The sequence below is a fragment of the Larimichthys crocea genome, chromosome X (genome assembly GCF_000972845.2).
Source record: "Larimichthys crocea isolate SSNF chromosome X, L_crocea_2.0, whole genome shotgun sequence".
Taxonomy (NCBI): Eukaryota; Metazoa; Chordata; class Actinopteri; family Sciaenidae; genus Larimichthys; species Larimichthys crocea.
The window spans coordinates 21,172,480-21,189,831 of NC_040020.1; the positions used below are offsets into that span (position 1 = coordinate 21,172,480).

At 42.0% G+C, this 17,352-nt stretch overlaps 1 protein-coding gene across 5 annotated transcripts in view; it reads right to left on the minus strand.

The window, feature by feature from the left end:
• The window catches only part of LOC104925523 (suppressor of tumorigenicity 7 protein homolog), a 51,046-nt gene extending 34,193 nt beyond the window's left edge, over window positions 1-16,853 (minus strand). For 2 of the 5 annotated variants that reach the window (XM_027282736.1, XM_027282734.1), the window contains exons 1-2: window positions 16,522-16,851; window positions 3,233-3,268 (exon numbers count right to left, since the gene is read on the minus strand). In XM_027282736.1, coding sequence (XP_027138537.1) covers window positions 3,233-3,254 — 22 coding nt within the window. In that variant the 5' untranslated portion in view covers window positions 3,255-3,268; window positions 16,522-16,851. Of the gene's footprint in view, window positions 1-3,232; window positions 3,269-16,521 lie in introns of all 5 variants that reach the window. The other 3 variants (XM_027282733.1, XM_027282732.1, XM_027282737.1) reach the window with 3 other exon arrangements.
• Between the last annotated feature and the right edge of the window lie 499 nt (window positions 16,854-17,352).

Sequence of the window (17,352 nt, forward strand, 5' to 3'; positions counted from 1 at the left end):
TTGACTGTAGTTGAAGTGTAAATTAAACTATCCAATGTGTATTGTTAAATATATAGTAAATATAGTAGTATTCAAACATGTTTTACATTTGTTTTGTCTTGTCTTTGTTTCATCAGCTGTATTTATGTTGGAAGTGATCATCTTAGCTTTTTACTCTCTACCATCTTCCATTAGAGTCGTCTGCGTTTGCTGCCAGGAAGCAATTCACATTTCCCACCAAACCTGAACACTGACCCACAATGTCAAATGTCGCACAAAGGTTGCCATTTTCTTTCTACTTTGACAGTTTTGGCAATCAACACTATTGTCCCAATATGAATGTGGTTATGGCTAACTTTAAGACCCTGTGATGTAAGCAAATATGTAAAAGCTTTTTTATTTTAGACATTCAGATCATTCTACTATCTAGCACTGCAAGAGCAGGGATGAGCAGAAGGGCAGTGCTTGGGAACACCAGCTGTGGGTGTGAGTGCTCGCCAGGTTTTTGTTACTCTTGCCAGATTTTTTTGTTACTCTTGATCTGAAAATATTTGAGACTAGAGTTGGTTTATTAAATACACGAAATCTGACAAGCCCGGGGTACTGGTTGAGTGTCTTCATCAATAAAACATAGTCTGATGGGAAAGATCCGGACAATCCAAAGCCAGCTTGATCTATGTGATTATGATGACGTCAAAACATCTCGAGCATTATATAAAAAAAAGTCTGATACGCTATGAAAAAAATAACATGAAGATTGCAGATGATTAGCACCTCATACAGTGTAAGACGTTTCACTTCGATAAATATATCTTTAACACGGGCTCCATTTCCTGTCTCATACTAAATAAACTTTCTAAATGTGAAATTCATTTCCTGTTGCAGTGTTTGTTGATGCACTGTTTGCTGCTTGGAAATAAACCTGAACCCAAGCTGTTTCCTAGGGAAGCAATTACAATGAAATAGCCTATAAAAAAGGGGCTCCACTTACCTTTCAGTGTTTCTACCAAACACTGGTGAGTTTATTACCTGAACCTAAAGAGTTGAATAGGTAATATGTTTTGCCCTAATCTGTCTGTGTCTATAGAGAAGTTTCAAAAAGCTATGAATGAATTTGCACAAAACTGTGTGGAATAAAGAAACTGCTTATTTTCCATGAAAATCCAACAACAAAGAGGCATTTTCAAGATTGGCGGTGATCAAGCTGAAACTGTTGGTTTGACTAGGTTTCAAATAATATTGTACTGAACCTATGACGTGTACTGTACATACCCTCTAATTCGAGTGGTTTAGTACACAGTATTGTTGTGGTCACACTGAAAACGCCAATCAGCAAGTTAGTTCATCACAGAGCTGAATAATCATGGAAACTGACATGTTGACAGTCAACAAGCTGAGCTGTGAAAAGTTGGTTATAGTTTGTTCATCTGCCACAAACAGTCAATCCAATTTCTTTGAAATGCAGCATTACAAAAGGCAACATGATCAACTTTGGTTGTGTTTTTAGACACTCCTTTAAATCAGATCCCGTAAACTGTGGTTGTGAGTTGCAAACTCATTGGTTCACATTCATTCATTTTCTTTGGAGCTGTGGGCCTTGGTGCAGCATCACTAGCTAGTTTTACATTAAGATGCTGCACAGTTTTTCTAGCATGTCTGTATCAAACTGCATGCATGACAAAATGTCACCGCTTTCATCACTGCCTCAGCTGATGTGTCCATTAACAAACTATTGTTTGATTTTTGGGTGAAATAAAATGAGAATGAGCTCTACTTCAAGTATTTTATGAGTGTGTTACGAGTGTTTTAGTGAAGCAATTCTTCTACACCTTTCTTCCATTCAATTTTTTATTACTGGAGTCTATGCAGCTAAAACAGAATCATCTAAGCAAGGTTTAAAATATAAAGCATAAGAATTTTTTTAAACATTTGAGGGCACGCTTATTGTCTAAATTTATTAAAAAACGACAACTTTTAACATGACATGATCCCAGATTTATTGAATTTAAATCAAAAGACGAGATAGTCTGCAGAAAACAGAGCCAACAAGGTGAAAACATTGAGGACAAGCTGCTGTCAAACTCACTGAGTGAAAACATTAAGGCTGACCCTCAAATGACCCTCAAATTTTGGCAAGTTTAGAGTCTCAGACCACAAGGACAAGACAACCTCAGCTAGGCTTTGGTGAAATGCAAGATGTGATTTTTACCGGGCTGTACTTCCAGAATACTCCACAGTGCCGTCCACTGAGCTGTATGTTTCATAAACAAAGATTACAGCTCAGAGGAGAGGTTCTGCATGACAGCTTTCCATCACTACAACAGCCAGGATGCTAACACACCACAGTCTGTGCTGCTGCCAGCGTACATGCTAGCTCTGATCTGACGTCAAAAAACAAGTTACTTTAGGCACTGACTGTGCGGCCATGACAGAATCAATTAGATCAGCTCAGATTTACATGAAGCACTGAGCAGGCAGTGAAGGGAGGCATCATGTTATTGATAAAAGTGAAAGGTTTTCTTGACAGGGTGGGGTAGAGGGGGAGAACGGGTTTGCCTGGATACGTTTGCCCACCAACAGATCGACACTACAACTCTTTTGGGGGAGGTTATGAGCTGCACGGTGCCCCAAAATGTACACGTGCACAAATACATACACCACAGCAGTATGCTATGTTAGTTCGGAGAGCATCTATGGATGGAAATGCTTCGCTCACACCTTACAGCAATCTGACTGAGCTGGAGACAGAAGACTGGGGAGGCTGATGCTTCTGGAAACGATGCAACTCCAGCGAAAGCATCCATCTTCTGACACTTGCACATAGGCAAAGATGCACAGAGACGCGCTGAAACAGCATTCAACCGGCACGCCATTACACTCAAGAGGACTGGAATACATACAGAGAGGAGATGATAGCACATACACGCACACACAGATACACAGATACACAGTAAAGCTAAGAGTGAGAGAATGCAAGGCAGGCGGTAAGCTCAGCGTGACCAGCTAGCTTGTTGTGCCGACCCTCCGTGCTAAAATGGTAGATCCCAGATTTCTCCCCATGCAACCTGCCACCAGCAACCATGGAGGCAAAACAGGAACTAGAGAGGATAGCAAAGGAGGAATGCAAGAGCAGAGGAAACCTAGCCATTTCATTTCCCACCTCTCCCTGTGATAAGAGCACACGCATCAACATGAAAAGATACATAAACAGAGACAAACACAGAGGAGGCGGGAGGATGTTGGTGGTACTTACATGAGGACTCTGTGCCGAACATGGCTGGGCCGGGAGCTGTGATGGAGAGGAGGAGGAGAAGGAGGAGAAGGAGGAGGAGAAGGAGGAAAGAGAGGAGAGAGAAAGGGGAGGGTGAGAGAGCGAGAGAGGGGGAGAGAGAGAGAGAGAGAGAGAGGGGAGGTTGATGAGCAGGCAGCTACACAGCGGGGTTCATCAAAGCAAAACAATGCAGCCAGCCGTCCGTCGCTGCCTCCCAGACGGCCAGATGCCCCGGCTCCCGCTATCCGTCGCTGCTTTAAAAGCCCTCCTCCACACACACACACACACACACGCTCTGATGGTCCAGCCGCGAAAAAAAAAAAAAAAAAAAAAAGGCCTTGTGGAGGATTAAATCAATAAATAATAAAATAAATAGAAAATAAAACCAAGCAGGGATCCTTCACTGCGAAGGCAAACTGTGGTCAAATCCAGACACAGAGATGTGGCTGTGGCGAGCTATCGCATCTCTCCTCTTTCTGCAGTCTATATCCTGCTATCATCCTCTCCTCTCTGTCACTCTCTCACTTCTCATTCCACTGTAGGATTTACTAATGGAGAGAGAGAGAGAGAGAGAGAGAGAGAGAGAGAGAGGCTTTCCCGGGGAGAGAAGAGAGAAGGATAGGGGGGTGGGAGGGAGTAAGAGACAAAAAATCTGGTGAAGAGCTGCTACCGCTGCTGCAGCCGCTGTAAGACAATAGCTATGCAAACAGAGAGTGACGTCAGAGAGAGAGAGAGAGAGAGAGAGAGAGAGAGAGAGAGAGAGACTGGGGGAAGAGAAAAAAGGAGAAACAGGAGGAAAGGGGAGGGGAAGATGGAGGAGAGCGGAGTGCAAGAGAGGAGAAAAGGAGAGATGGGAGGGCAGAAGCAAAAGGGGGCGAATAAAGGAAGGAAGGAGGGCAAAAAAAGATGCGAGTAAAAGGAGGAGAGGAGGTACAGTAAGGGAAGGAAGGAGGAGGTGAAAGCAAAAGGTGACAAAACAGGGAATGATGGAAAAAAAGAGAGAGTGGGAGGGCAAGATAGAGAAGAGGAGTGGGGGGAAGATAAAGAGATACAGAGGGGGAGGAGGAAGGCAGCTGGGGCTGAGGGGGCATTGGAGGGACGAAGAGGGAACCAGGCCAATCAAAATGATTTGTCTACTTCGGAGAAGGGGGGGTAAGAGAGATACAACGGGACACACACACACACACACAGTGGACGGCGTAATGAGTGGGGGGCACGGGGCCGCAGTCTGTCAGTTGGACATATTGAAACGAGTATGGAGCAGAGCACTGGAGGCTGCTGTGTGTTTAACCGCTGTTAATGTAACACACAGACACACACACAGACACACAGACACAGACACAGACACAGACACAGACACAGACACACACACACACACACACACACACACACACACACACACACACACACACACACACACACACACACACACACACACACACAGGCTGTGCAATTAATCAAATTTTGATCACGGATAGCCCATACTCCTTCACGCAGCTGAAGAGTGAGGAGGTGTGTCGTTTGGTGTTCAAAAACAGTGAGTGAGATTGAAAGCGAGAATCAAAGAATCCGACGAGAAGCAGCAGCACATAATGTGCAAGATTTGCTACAAGATAACAGCTGCTCCTCTTGGTAACACTACAAATTTATTCAACCATCTCAAACAAAAGCATTAAGTCACTCACGACGAATTAATAAAGAAACAAAAAGACAAAGCCAGTGCCACAACCAGCAAGACGTCAACGCAAACTCAGTCATCGATCACAGACACATTGTTTATTGCTACTCCTTATCCGACAAGTTCGGAGGCACAAGACATTAGGCTACGTTTACACATAGCCATGTTGAGAAACGAATCTTTCCCTCCCTCCATTTTTCCAAAATAGCATCGTGCACATAGCATCGTTTTCAAAAAAGTTTTTGTTTACATCAACCTGCATAAATATGCCATGGAGCGCCATCATAACTACACCAAGCCTATGGGCGGCTGCTTCCATGATCATCGTCATAGCAAAAGGTAAACACTGGTCACACTTTTGGCGCATCAGCTGCCTAAAACTCGATTCGTTTTCAGAGGCGAATTCACTGTTTGCGTGTAAAAGATCGGTACAAACGAAGGGAAATGTCTCGTTTTTTAAAATACCCATGTACGTGTAAACGGGGTCTAACAGCTGCCATTGGATATTTCTTAGCTAAAGATATGCAACCCATTAATACAGTCAAGGGTGAGGGTTTCAAGAAGATGTTATTGATGCTTATTCTTATTATTATATTTATTTTGTTCTATAAATAGAATTTGCAGAGCAGCTGGATCCATAGTTTATTTTGGATACATTTATGTTTTCTATGCCTTATTTAATGTTCCATAAAGTATATTTATTTTATTGACTTAATGTTTTATACATTGCAAAACAGCTGTAAAGTACATATTTGTAGCCAAAATGTATTTTTTAATTGTAATATTTTGCATAAAGAATCAATAACAAAGTGTTTTTTGAGAGAGAGAAATGCTGAATAAATGCATTGTGAAACTCAAAATTAATCGTTTGAATAATCCTGATTTTAATATTGACCAAAATAATCGTGATATTGATTTTTTCCATAATTAAGCAGCCCTAACACACACACACACACACACACACACACACACACACACACACACACACACACACACACACACACACACACACACGGCCATCAGGGAGCCAAGCAACACATCTTCTGTTGTAATCATAACATCATCTATCACACCTGCATAAACCCAACATGTACTACTGTAAAAATACTGCAGAAAAATATGGAATAAGAAACACACTGACTCACGTCATATCATATCTCATATGCGCTGCTCACAGAAAAATCCTCATGAGGTGTTAAAATGACTAAAAGCTGCAACCTTCAAATCTTTTAATACCTCATGCATAAGCTAAATATATGAATGTACTGTAGCGCGTCTGAATAGGTTTCCATCCACATGATGCGTACATAGTTAAAGAATATCTCAATCATTTATTGTCTATTCTGTATCTGCATGCTTTCAGGACTTGTGTATGAGCCCTTCTGCTGAATTCAAATCAGAAAAATCAAACCAAAATAATAAGAAAGACATTTCTGCAAGCTGCTCTGCATTCATCTCACAGTGAGCAACATGAACTGAACTAGTATAGGGCTGCAACTAACGATTAGGTTTATTATAAAATGATTAAATTTATTTTCCAATTCATTTTTCAGGACACAGAGAGGCCTTCAGTTTGTCTGACTAACACTAGAACCCTGTAATATTCAATTCATATGACAAAGAAAAACAGCAGATGGTCTCATATGAGAAGAGAATGTTGAAAATGTTGAATTGAAGATGTTTTTTCCTGTTGATCAACAAAGCTTTTTTTTTTTTTTTTTTTTTAAATCGACCAATCATTGCAGCTCTACTACCGTGCGCAAATCATTGCTTGTTGGACGGCCTCTGTGTTCTGGACATGTTTTATGTTTATTTGATTTGATTTTTTCTGCCCCTTTCAGGTTGCATGGATACCCTGATGTGCTTGTAGTGAACACGCTGCAAGTGATAAGTCTCATTATTGATGCACACTGTAAAACTTTAATGAGGCCTGGAGTATGGAGCCTTAAATATAGCAGGTTAAGTGCACGCATAACCCAGTATCTGTGCAGCAGTGGTGCAGGCTGGGCCTGCTTTCAGTGGATGAATGGGTACAGTGGTGAACCTTTCTAACAGTCTGCTAACCTAAATAGACGGGAGGTCAGCCAGACGTCCTTGTGTCCCCCATTGTGAATGGATTGAAGCTAGCTAGCATGTGGATTAGCTCGGTCGCTGAATAGAGGAGTGTGCGCTGGCCGAGGCCGCTGTTCTTTTGTGTCTCATACGTGGCCACCCTCCTCCTCCTCTTCTTCTCCCCACGTCTTTGTCCTGCAAGCACAGGCAAGAGACCCCTTTTCTACTCCTGCTACACTGCAAATAATGTTGGTCTCAAGAAACAAATTCAAATATGTAAAGGAGGCTGTGAGACTGATTCAAGTCCTCTAATGTCGACGATCTGTCGATTCTTATAGTTACTTAAAGAAGTAACTGACACACTTAAACAACAGCTACTTAATCTTTTTTTTTTCTTTATCAAGCTACTTGATCCAAATAATGAAGGTCCTGGTTAAAAAATCTTAAATTTAGATAGAATTTTGAAAAAAAGTTTAAATTATTGATATATGAATTCACTGGGAGAATGCGACTCCTGAAATTGGCACGATGTGATCAGACACCTACTTCCAAAGAGCACAACCATACAACAGACAGGTTAGCCTACATTATATGCTCTGTCACTGGGGATGTTGGTCATATTAACCAGAGAATGTGATGGTCTGCGCTGGCAAACTCTTCTTACTGGTAACTGAATAAATAGACAGAAAAATATGCTGCTACACTACCTGTCAATGCAGCTTCTGCCAAAACACCACATGCTTCGCTGAGGAAACATTTTGAGGCTGAACAGGCGCCCACACACAACCACAAGTATTTTTCTGATCTAAACTAATTTAGTAATTGAATAAACTAATTGGACATCTGATCTGGAAGTGCAGAGTGTGCTTGACGATTCAGGGGTTGGAACACGCATGGAATCACATATCCTGCATCAATGTCACCCAAAGCCTTTTGCATGTTTATTGTATTTGTTCCATAAGACAGCTGTAAGATCTAGAGATGAGAGAACCACTGTCAAACATCAGGATCACGGCAGATTGGGGCCTTATTTAACTGATCGCTGTCAGATATATTAAGCACCAAACTAAGCCTGACCCATTGTTTATATAGCTACAAAAAGTTTTGGAATTGGTCCAGTTGATCGCCGTAGCAGGCAGCCAAAAACAGGCTGCAATGTAATCCTTTGGTGGGGTAATGCACCTGTCAAAGTACTAGGGCTGTCAAAAGTGCTCCAAAATGACGTTCTAAAAAAAAAAAAAACACGTAGGTTTGAAACATTTCAATATCTATATTTGAAATAAATGAACTAATGGCCTGTACCGTAAAACTTTTAAGACACGTAGACCTCTCTACGGAGTCACCCCCCCTCCCTTTTCAATTGTCAAGCATACATTAGATAGATTTTAATAACTAATGTACTTTATGTGTGCCCTGTCCACCTGTATTGGAAGTATCGGATCTGGACACAGTATTGGCAGATATTCAATAATAAAGGACTCCGATCAGGGACAAAACAAACTCAGGACGGCCCTGCTGAGATCTGTCAGGACGGGCTGCAGAACGAGAACACAATCGCTTGTGTTCTGAGAGAGAAGAGCTCCTCACTGTCAACTCCAGCCTCTTTCTCTTCAGTCAGTGTTTCAGTCACACATGACCTATGGCTGCACACCTTGCTCTCTCACTGCCACACTGATAATTAGGATGCAAACCCATTACCATAACAGCAGTAAAGCCCAAGTGAACGGGGCTACTAATTAAGTCCAACACTGAGTAATGAAACAATGCTGTCGTTCAATGAATGCTTTACTTAAAACAGTGCTCCTCACCGCCTCTCTTCAGTGGAGCTGCATTCATGAGCCATTTATTCCTGAACAATGCACACCTCACCCCGCCCCCGCTTTCATCACAAAGTACCACCCCGAAAAAGCATCTCCTCCTGGTTGCTAGGAAACTGAAAATAAGCGTGAGGGGAGTGTGGCCACCCTTCGCCAAGAGGAAAAAAAAATGAGAAGGATAAAAGAGGAGGAGGTAAGGACAGTCTATTAGAGAAAGCCAAGCTGGGATCCTCCACAAGACTTGATGCTGGCAAGAGTGTGTTACGAAGAGCTGAGGTGAGGTGCAAGCTTCAAAAGCAGAACAGCCCAAACAACCAAACTATTCAATGTTGAAATGTGCCATCTGGCTGCTGTGCCACCAGCTACGCATCATCCCATCCTTTACTTGAAAAAGACTGAGCACTGAATTGATGTGAATATGCCAACATATTGAATGGGAGAATCACAGAAGAAAAGCCATTTTGTCCTTTTCACCGTGTCCTCAAATTCACCAGCCTCAAAATTTCCAGCAGTTTCATAGACTTCAGGAGAAGGCCAGGATCTGAAAATCATGGCAGGTTCCCCACCAGTGTTTCTGTTAAGAATTGACAAGCGACCCAACCCAGAGGCGAATTTGCCAATAGTCAGATTTAACATTTAACTAGCGGTCATTTCTTGATTCAGTCGGAATGAATTCACGGCACTCAAAACCAGATGATGTAAAAAATGGATTGTGCTCGCCACATCCACCAGCAGGTACTGGCAGTCTTCACCCAATCACCCAACCATACACACACACACGCCATTTTCTTTTCAGAAGAACTAGAGTCTGCCACAACAGAAAGGTCAGTGAGGCTTTGATTACCTCGACCAGGTCACAATTCAAACGCAGCAGCACCATTTAGCTAACTGGGTCAAGAGCGCTGTGACTGTCGCTGCTGACACCAACTGGTCAAAATGGGGAAGTGTATGTCTCCAGACACCCAGAGCTCCTGTTACTAGCTCAACAATGCACGGACAACCAGCGAAAACAGATGAATTATCGAATGGATGAAACCTATCTATTACAGCTGAAACTGAAGACTAAATGTTCTTTATCATAAAAACTGCTTTACAGCAATAGAAATGCATTAGTGCATGCTGGCTCTGCACCATCAATAAGCGACTTCAGAGACAAAAACTCACTGAAGTGAATGCACAAAGAAAAAAACACTTGATAAGAGACTGGGGCAGTGGGCTGTCACTTCTTCTTCAGCAGTTCCTTTAAATGGTAGAATTAATCTGAATAGGTCCAGACAAGCTGAGCTCAGTTATGGCGGATGATGCAGGAAAGATTAATTTATTTATTTTGAATCTTTATCGAGGATACGTGTAAAGCACATCTTCTCTTGTTCCTGCTTCATACTCACACAGTTAAAGGCTTTTAAAGGCTAAAAAGGAAACTGAATATGTTTATAGGAAAGAACAATATTTCAATTCGGTCTACGAGTTTAGGGAACTCAGACAGCATTTTCTTTACTGAGATCACAGATAGTATTGGTTTTCTTTCAGTGCATTCCAAAACCTGCTATAGATGGGCATACTCGTCTTTTCACTGGAGTCTGACTTATATGGGATTTTTGTGCTGGCAATTCTGAGAATTCTTTCAAAATATATGAAATGTTAGAAAATAGTTGCTAAAAATGTGAAAAAACAATATATTACTGAAATGTGGAGAGGTTAAAACAGTCCAGGATTTTGTGGGCGGTCCTAAAAGGTGGCTCGATGACACGCTGAGGCCACCTTTAGCAAACCCCTAATTAAGATTAATTAATCTCACTCAGTGTTCCAAATTTAGTCATGTCATCTTCTGAACTCATCGGACACGTTTCAGTCACTTCAGAATGGCTGCTTGACTGCTCCCACGAGTGGGTGTGGCTTCAGCACATCCAGCAGACACGCCCCCACAGTGCTGGAGCTGAGAATCATTTTTACCTGATTTTACATTTAAACATGGCAATATTTTTAATAATTCCAATTTGGCTGGGTGCTTCATAACAATTTCTTCTTTGGTCTGATGAACTCACAACACATTTATTCTTACTTCACACTGACTTTAAATAATTTACTATATACACTGTCATCCAATTCTGTGCTGACATGGCGGAGAGCTACTTCTTTTCTCTGAGTCTGTGCTGCTGCCACAGTATTGTAAATCACAGTTTTACTATAAACTTTGCAGTGACACCAATATAGAAAGAAAAGAAAGTTGTCATATTGCTGCATATCAGATAACATATGCACAGATATTGATATGTCTGCAATAGGGCAATATCGGCCAGGCTTTAATTTTCACCCAGCCTCTCTGACACATGCCAGATTTTATTTCATAATTACTGTCCATTTACCCATTCACACTTGGTAGTGTCCATTACAACCAGTGTTTCCCTGATGCAACTAACCAGTTCCACTCTTTGTCAGTTCCTCCTTCCCTCAGTATTTCTCTCTGTCCCACTATGAACAACATAGTGTGCTAAGAAGAGAGACCACTCCTCCAAAAGACTAGTGATGTACTGATCTAATTGGACGAATATATTAGACTGCAGCGTGCTCAGGTTTTACTGCCTGAGGGAGTCTGAAGTAATAAGTAACTTCTGGACTAGAAGTTTGGTAGAATTACAAAATTACACACTAAAAAAAACACCAACTGCAGAATACAAAATACAACTTCAAACCAAAGATGTTATCTAGTGCTACTATACATTTAAATGTGTGATGAAATGTAACAGAACATACCTGATGGGTGCTTCAGGTAGACTGCCTGGTAGTGCGCAGATTCTTTAATCATACAGTTTGCATAGATTCAAATGTGTGCAGGCATTCAAATCTGGAGAATCCCAAGGACATTTGAATACGAGCCACTGGACGTGTCATTCATCAAACTGTCTCTGTATGTAAAGTAGGAAGCCTCGATGAGGAACAGAGGCTGGGGAAATAACAACCACCTGACTGTGGCTGCTAGCCTTGTCTGATTAACTAATCTCTTTGGCATGTAACCAACCAGTGGCTCTGCAGAGTTTTTTTTTCCATTTTGTTATGTCAGTCAGTGTTCTTCTGTGGTGGAATTACACAGGTTACGCCTTTGATGCTAAATTGCATTCCTCGTTAGGTACAGAATAGCTGGCTAACAGCTCCTTTGCCCAAAATTCCCATGGTAACTTGTATACAGTGAAAGAAAGAAATTGCCACAAAGTGTAAATGTGAGATGCACACTGCTGGTCAATTTAGTCATTGTCTTTTAAAAGTCCAATCTGTTTGAAATGTTCAGCTGGTTCTGCAGACAGAGAGGTTACTTGTTGACTGCATGTGGTCATGGTTGATGAGTTCATCATCTAATCAGCTGGTCAGTATTCTCCAACCTTAAAACACATTCAGGTCACACATCCTCTTACTCACCTTTCATCCTCATAGATTTAGTGAGTGGGATCTATATTAGATAGTGGCTTTTACCTTGATTCACCTCATTGCTGTACTTCACTAGCAGAGTGTCTTTGACATTTCATATGGTCCGGGTGCCTGTGTAGCAACTGTGACCTTTCCCTCACTTGGCCAGAGCGCTCACTGGCACGGCGGGTCAGATATTGGGAAAGCCAGATGTGAGAGCTTTGGAGTGTTTGCCTTGAATTACCACTTTGCGTGCTTCAAGGCGCAAAAGGCTAAAGGGTGATCCAGGTTTTCTGATGTGGATGTTCTCAGTGGGTACAGCTGATTGAATGCAGACAGAACGTGGACGAAAAAACAGACTCTGATTGTGGACTTCTTTTTCCAGCCACACCACAGCAGGCCGGGGCAGTCTGCCCTGTCAAAGGTAGGGCAAACATTTCTGGCTGAGATCACATTACCAAAGCGGTGCACAGGTTCTAAATAAAGGTTCTTGACTGGTCTGATCTGGCTTTGTGGTGAATGTGTGCTGTGTGTGTGTGCCACATCATTCACTAACTCACAGGGTTTCTTTATATTCTCCATTTTTTAAAATCAGACTTTTGCACTGAACCTTGATTTTGGATTGGATTGTAACACTTAGGTCAGTGTTCAGTGTGGAAATGTTTGTCTTACAGCACCATGGAATGTTTAAAATGTTGTTTTTGCCTCTTGTGGATTTATTTGTGTATTTTCAAAGAACGTTATCTGTTCCCAGAGCACAGGCGTCACTGCCAGGCTGACAATGGTGAGATCTCTTTCCAGTAAAAACAAAAAAAAAGTCCAGTCTTCAAAGAGATTTTTATTTCTAATGCATGAATTCATTCTCTTGGGAATATGAAGCCTGGGAAAACATGTCCCTGCTTCTGCAGTCTGGACTCACATATAAGTAATCATCACCGCACTTCAAGCCAGAGCCACCATTCTCCACAAAAACATAAAGACACGTCATGTGCCATTTCTTCAATTACAGCACGGCTCCAATGGTCACTGAGGGCTACTAGTGGATGATATGGTACCACAAAACGATCCGTAAATCAGGCCTGTGTGAAATTCAGTCCATCAAACTGAAATTGTGTCTAACAACTCTTTTCCGGTACACCATGATTTATCCATCCGTTTTTGGCTTTACCAGAGTGGTGGGACTTAAAGATACACAAAACATGCTACATGCATGCAGAGTCTATAAGTCACATGACTGATGGGTGGTTTGTATGAAATGAAACTGGAAATAACTTCAGACACTGCACTGCACACTGATGAAGCAGGTCATCTGCAAACGCTTGTGATCAAGCCTGATAAGAGTTGTGCAATGCGTCTTTTTGCTTGACGCTGGTGCAAATGTATGGCCAAAATCTTTTATGTCAGCTAAAACAACATGAAAACAAGTTTCACACCTTTTTGTAAGTAATGAAAGCGACACACCGCTCAGATTTAAAGTTATAATATGTAACATTCCCACATTAAAAGGACTAAGAAAGCTAAACCTAGAATATGTATTTTGTTGAGCAGTGTACTTACATTATCCTAAGTGCTTCCAATAACCCAGAATCTGATTTCATTCCTGTAACAGCGCGTTTCCTTGCTTGCCTCTAGTTGCTATAACTTCAAGCAGACAAACACATCAGCGAGCAAGGAAGGAAGTCAGCGAACGTGATGAATAAACATGATGCGAATAAAAATATTGTCCATGAACTATTTCTTCCTGAGTCATGTCAGATGGATCTTCATTAGCGACGGTCATTCGTTAACAATGATGAAACTCCCGTGATCCCTACTTCACAATGTCAGCTTTTGTTATTGTTTTGATGTGAGCAGCTCCCCACCAGCAGAAATGAATCTCATTTATCTTATGTACCGGAGCTCAATAGAACAGATCACAACTTGCCTCAAGGGCCTTTGTAATCTGTGCAGCTGACAACAACCTCAATCCTCAGGAAGAGCAGCAGAGGAGGGACCCCTGTCCCGGGCCGGACACACATGCACTAGATGTCATGTGTACATCTTGTGAAGATTGTGTGATGTATTTCTGGACCAGAATAGAGAGATGACTTTAGTTAACGATGCAAACATAGATGAAATAGAATCAAAGCAGCAACGAGATGTGCTGCATATTCAGTGAGGGATGATGATTTTCACCATCTTGCTCTTACTGTGTTATTGCTACCTTTGGCAATTCACTCAGTCCTTTAACTCTGCATGATTTATTTGTTTGGTGGGTTAGTAAACTAACCGCAGAGAAAGCTCATTGCAACCTCTCAAACTGTGGCTGAGAGAGTTTGAGGATTGTGACGCTTCGGTTATTTCTGTGGATGAGGCCAAAGAGGCCTGTTACCGTTTCATATCAAACTCGTGATCTGCTTCAGATAATACAAACACATTCATTCAGTCAGATGACACATGACGTTTATACTGGTTCAACACTTCAGTCTGAAAAAAGATCTCCTGTCAAAAAGCTTCAGCTGCAGGAGCTATCATATCTACCAAAATAAGCAATTAACTTAGCATTCAGTTTCATGGAAAAAGAGAAGCCCTGAGATATGTTGGTAGTGAAGGACACGAGTCTTGCTTTAGTGCACAGCCAATACAAAACTGAAAAATACAGCCGTTAGTGAGGAAGAGGAAGTATGTTATCATATATGACCTAAGGTTAGCCCGGGTGCACACATCCCACTATGAAGTGTCACACAATAATAGTTGCAGCAGAGAGCAACTGCCTGCATGACATTAGTCAAATCTGATAAGAGCGGCCATGCTGAAAGTAAACACAAGCGAGGTCAGGAAATAAATAATATGGGCTGGTGTTTAGCTCAGTTAGTGGAGCAGCAGCCCCATGTGTGAAGAAACCCAGGGTTCAGATCCGACCTGTGGCTCTTTCCCACATGTCATTCCCTCTCTCTCTCTCTCTCTCCACAATCCTGTCACTCTTCAGCTGTCTCTATCAAATAAGGCTTGAAGAGGCCAAAAAAAGAAGTAAGATTTTTATTTATTTATTTATTTATTAACGCTGCAGTAATTCACACTTCAGAAGCTTTGTTCAGTGTCTTCATTGAAAACTGACTTAACGAAGTTTAGAATTCAACATGAACTGAACGCTGAGTGCTATTTTGAATGTTGTGATGACAGTTTTGAATGGTGGCATCATCCACACTGGATAAAAACCTCAGCCATAAATCAACAAAGAGGAAGAGAGGCTATTGTGATTTAAGGGCTCGCACATATTTTCCATGTAGAAATGCTGTTTGTGTTTTTCCACTCGGAGACTTTTGTCTATAGTCAGGAAACGGCTTAATAACAGTGAGGTTAGGAAATATGATATCTCAAGAAGCTGGCCGATCATATTCATGAGTGATTGTTTTGATCATTTTGAATCTGTACAATAAAAATCTAGACTTGTGTAAGACTGTGCATTAACATTTTTCTGTGCAAGAAGTGTCATAGTGAGTGGCAGCAGCACATAAAACTCCAACACACATGCTTTTAGTCAGAACTGTGCAGGTCCAACACACACACACACACACACACACACACACACACACACACACACTATGTGTACTATTAGGACTCCTCAACCATCCTACATGTGCCTGAAGGCTCTCTTGCCCTCTCCAGTTGGAGCCAGCTGGCTTTGTGAAAGAGCACATTCTTCCATCTGCTGCTCAGCACACAGTCACAGGAGACTCATCACCGGCTGCTGTGAGCGCAGGGAGACACACAATGCCAACAGAGCCGACACTCAATGCCCAGCAGAGGTAAACACTCGAGGTCCACAAGGCTAACAAGCACCGGTAAACTTAGGGATCCAAGTCGGGGCTTAGGTTCATTATTTTTTAAAAGTCACTAACGTTGCATCCCTATCGGAGGAGACTTCCCTCTGTTAGAGGAGAGGAAACTTGGCAAATAGACACTGACAGCATGGACTAATAACACCGGGACACGGCTGACACTGTGAACTCTGCAGTGCCAGATAGGAGATGTTGGTTTGAATCATTTTGTGGACGATTAAAGCCAACACACCGCGCTGCTCTGCCCTGTCTGACATGGCTTATGAATGCCCGGCGAGGAAAACTAACAACACAGTAGCTCGGAACGTCCTATTACGTTTAACATTAGCCACGCACGTTTCCAAACATGAGGCTTTCCATTTAAACTTGGCCAAGTGTGTTAGCCCCCTCGCACGGCTAGCCGAGTGCTAACTGGCTAACGTTTGCACAAACACAAACTTTTCGTGAGTCGAGGCTCTGCTAAAGGTGAGGCGCGTGTGTGTGAGTGTGTGTGAGCTTTACCTCAATTCGTGTACGCGGGGAAGCCAGTTAAATCCGTATCCGTAGCTGGCATTTCTCCCAGCAGCAGTTCAACATGTGTGAAGTAAAGCCCGGCTGTGTGTAGACGTGTCTGCACGCAAACTGACTGACGTTAGCTTCCACTTACAGTTAGCCACCGGCTCGCTAACCTGGACAGTTAGCTCGCGCCGCCTCCAGGTGTCGCTGTCGCCGGTTTACCTGTCCGTCCTGAGCGCGAGCTCAGCCGCTCAAAACATTATTATTATAGTGTAGTATCACACTTATAAAGCGATATATAAAAGAAAAAAAAGAGTAAAAACACACACATACACGACCGTCAAGACCGCCGAATGTTAAACGTTAAACGTGTAAAACGTTATCCCAGTGCGCATGCGCTCTCATTCTGCACACCGGACCTTTTTATGTTGCCCTGTTTCTATTTATTATGCCATATTTCTAAATGTCATGTCACCCAGGGAATATTTTCTATAAGTTCAATGATAAATCTAACTTGTTTTTTTATTTGCCCTGATATGAGGCCACATTTGTCACCAGGTTTACCATGAAGACTTGTCAAACAAATGCATTATGAATTATTAATTATGAATTCACACTTTTTCTCCACCACACCAAGAATGACTTGTTGCTCTGAAGTTCATTTTGGTCCATCAGGTTCTATGTCTATGCTGTGATGGTTCAGTCTCTCCTCATCCAGATTATACATAAATGTAAGGCTATTTTAGTACATGTTTATAGGAAAGGTCATTTCACTCCTCACATGTGATTCATGGTGAGGTGTGCACATTTTACATAGTATTTTAGATGGATTCTTAT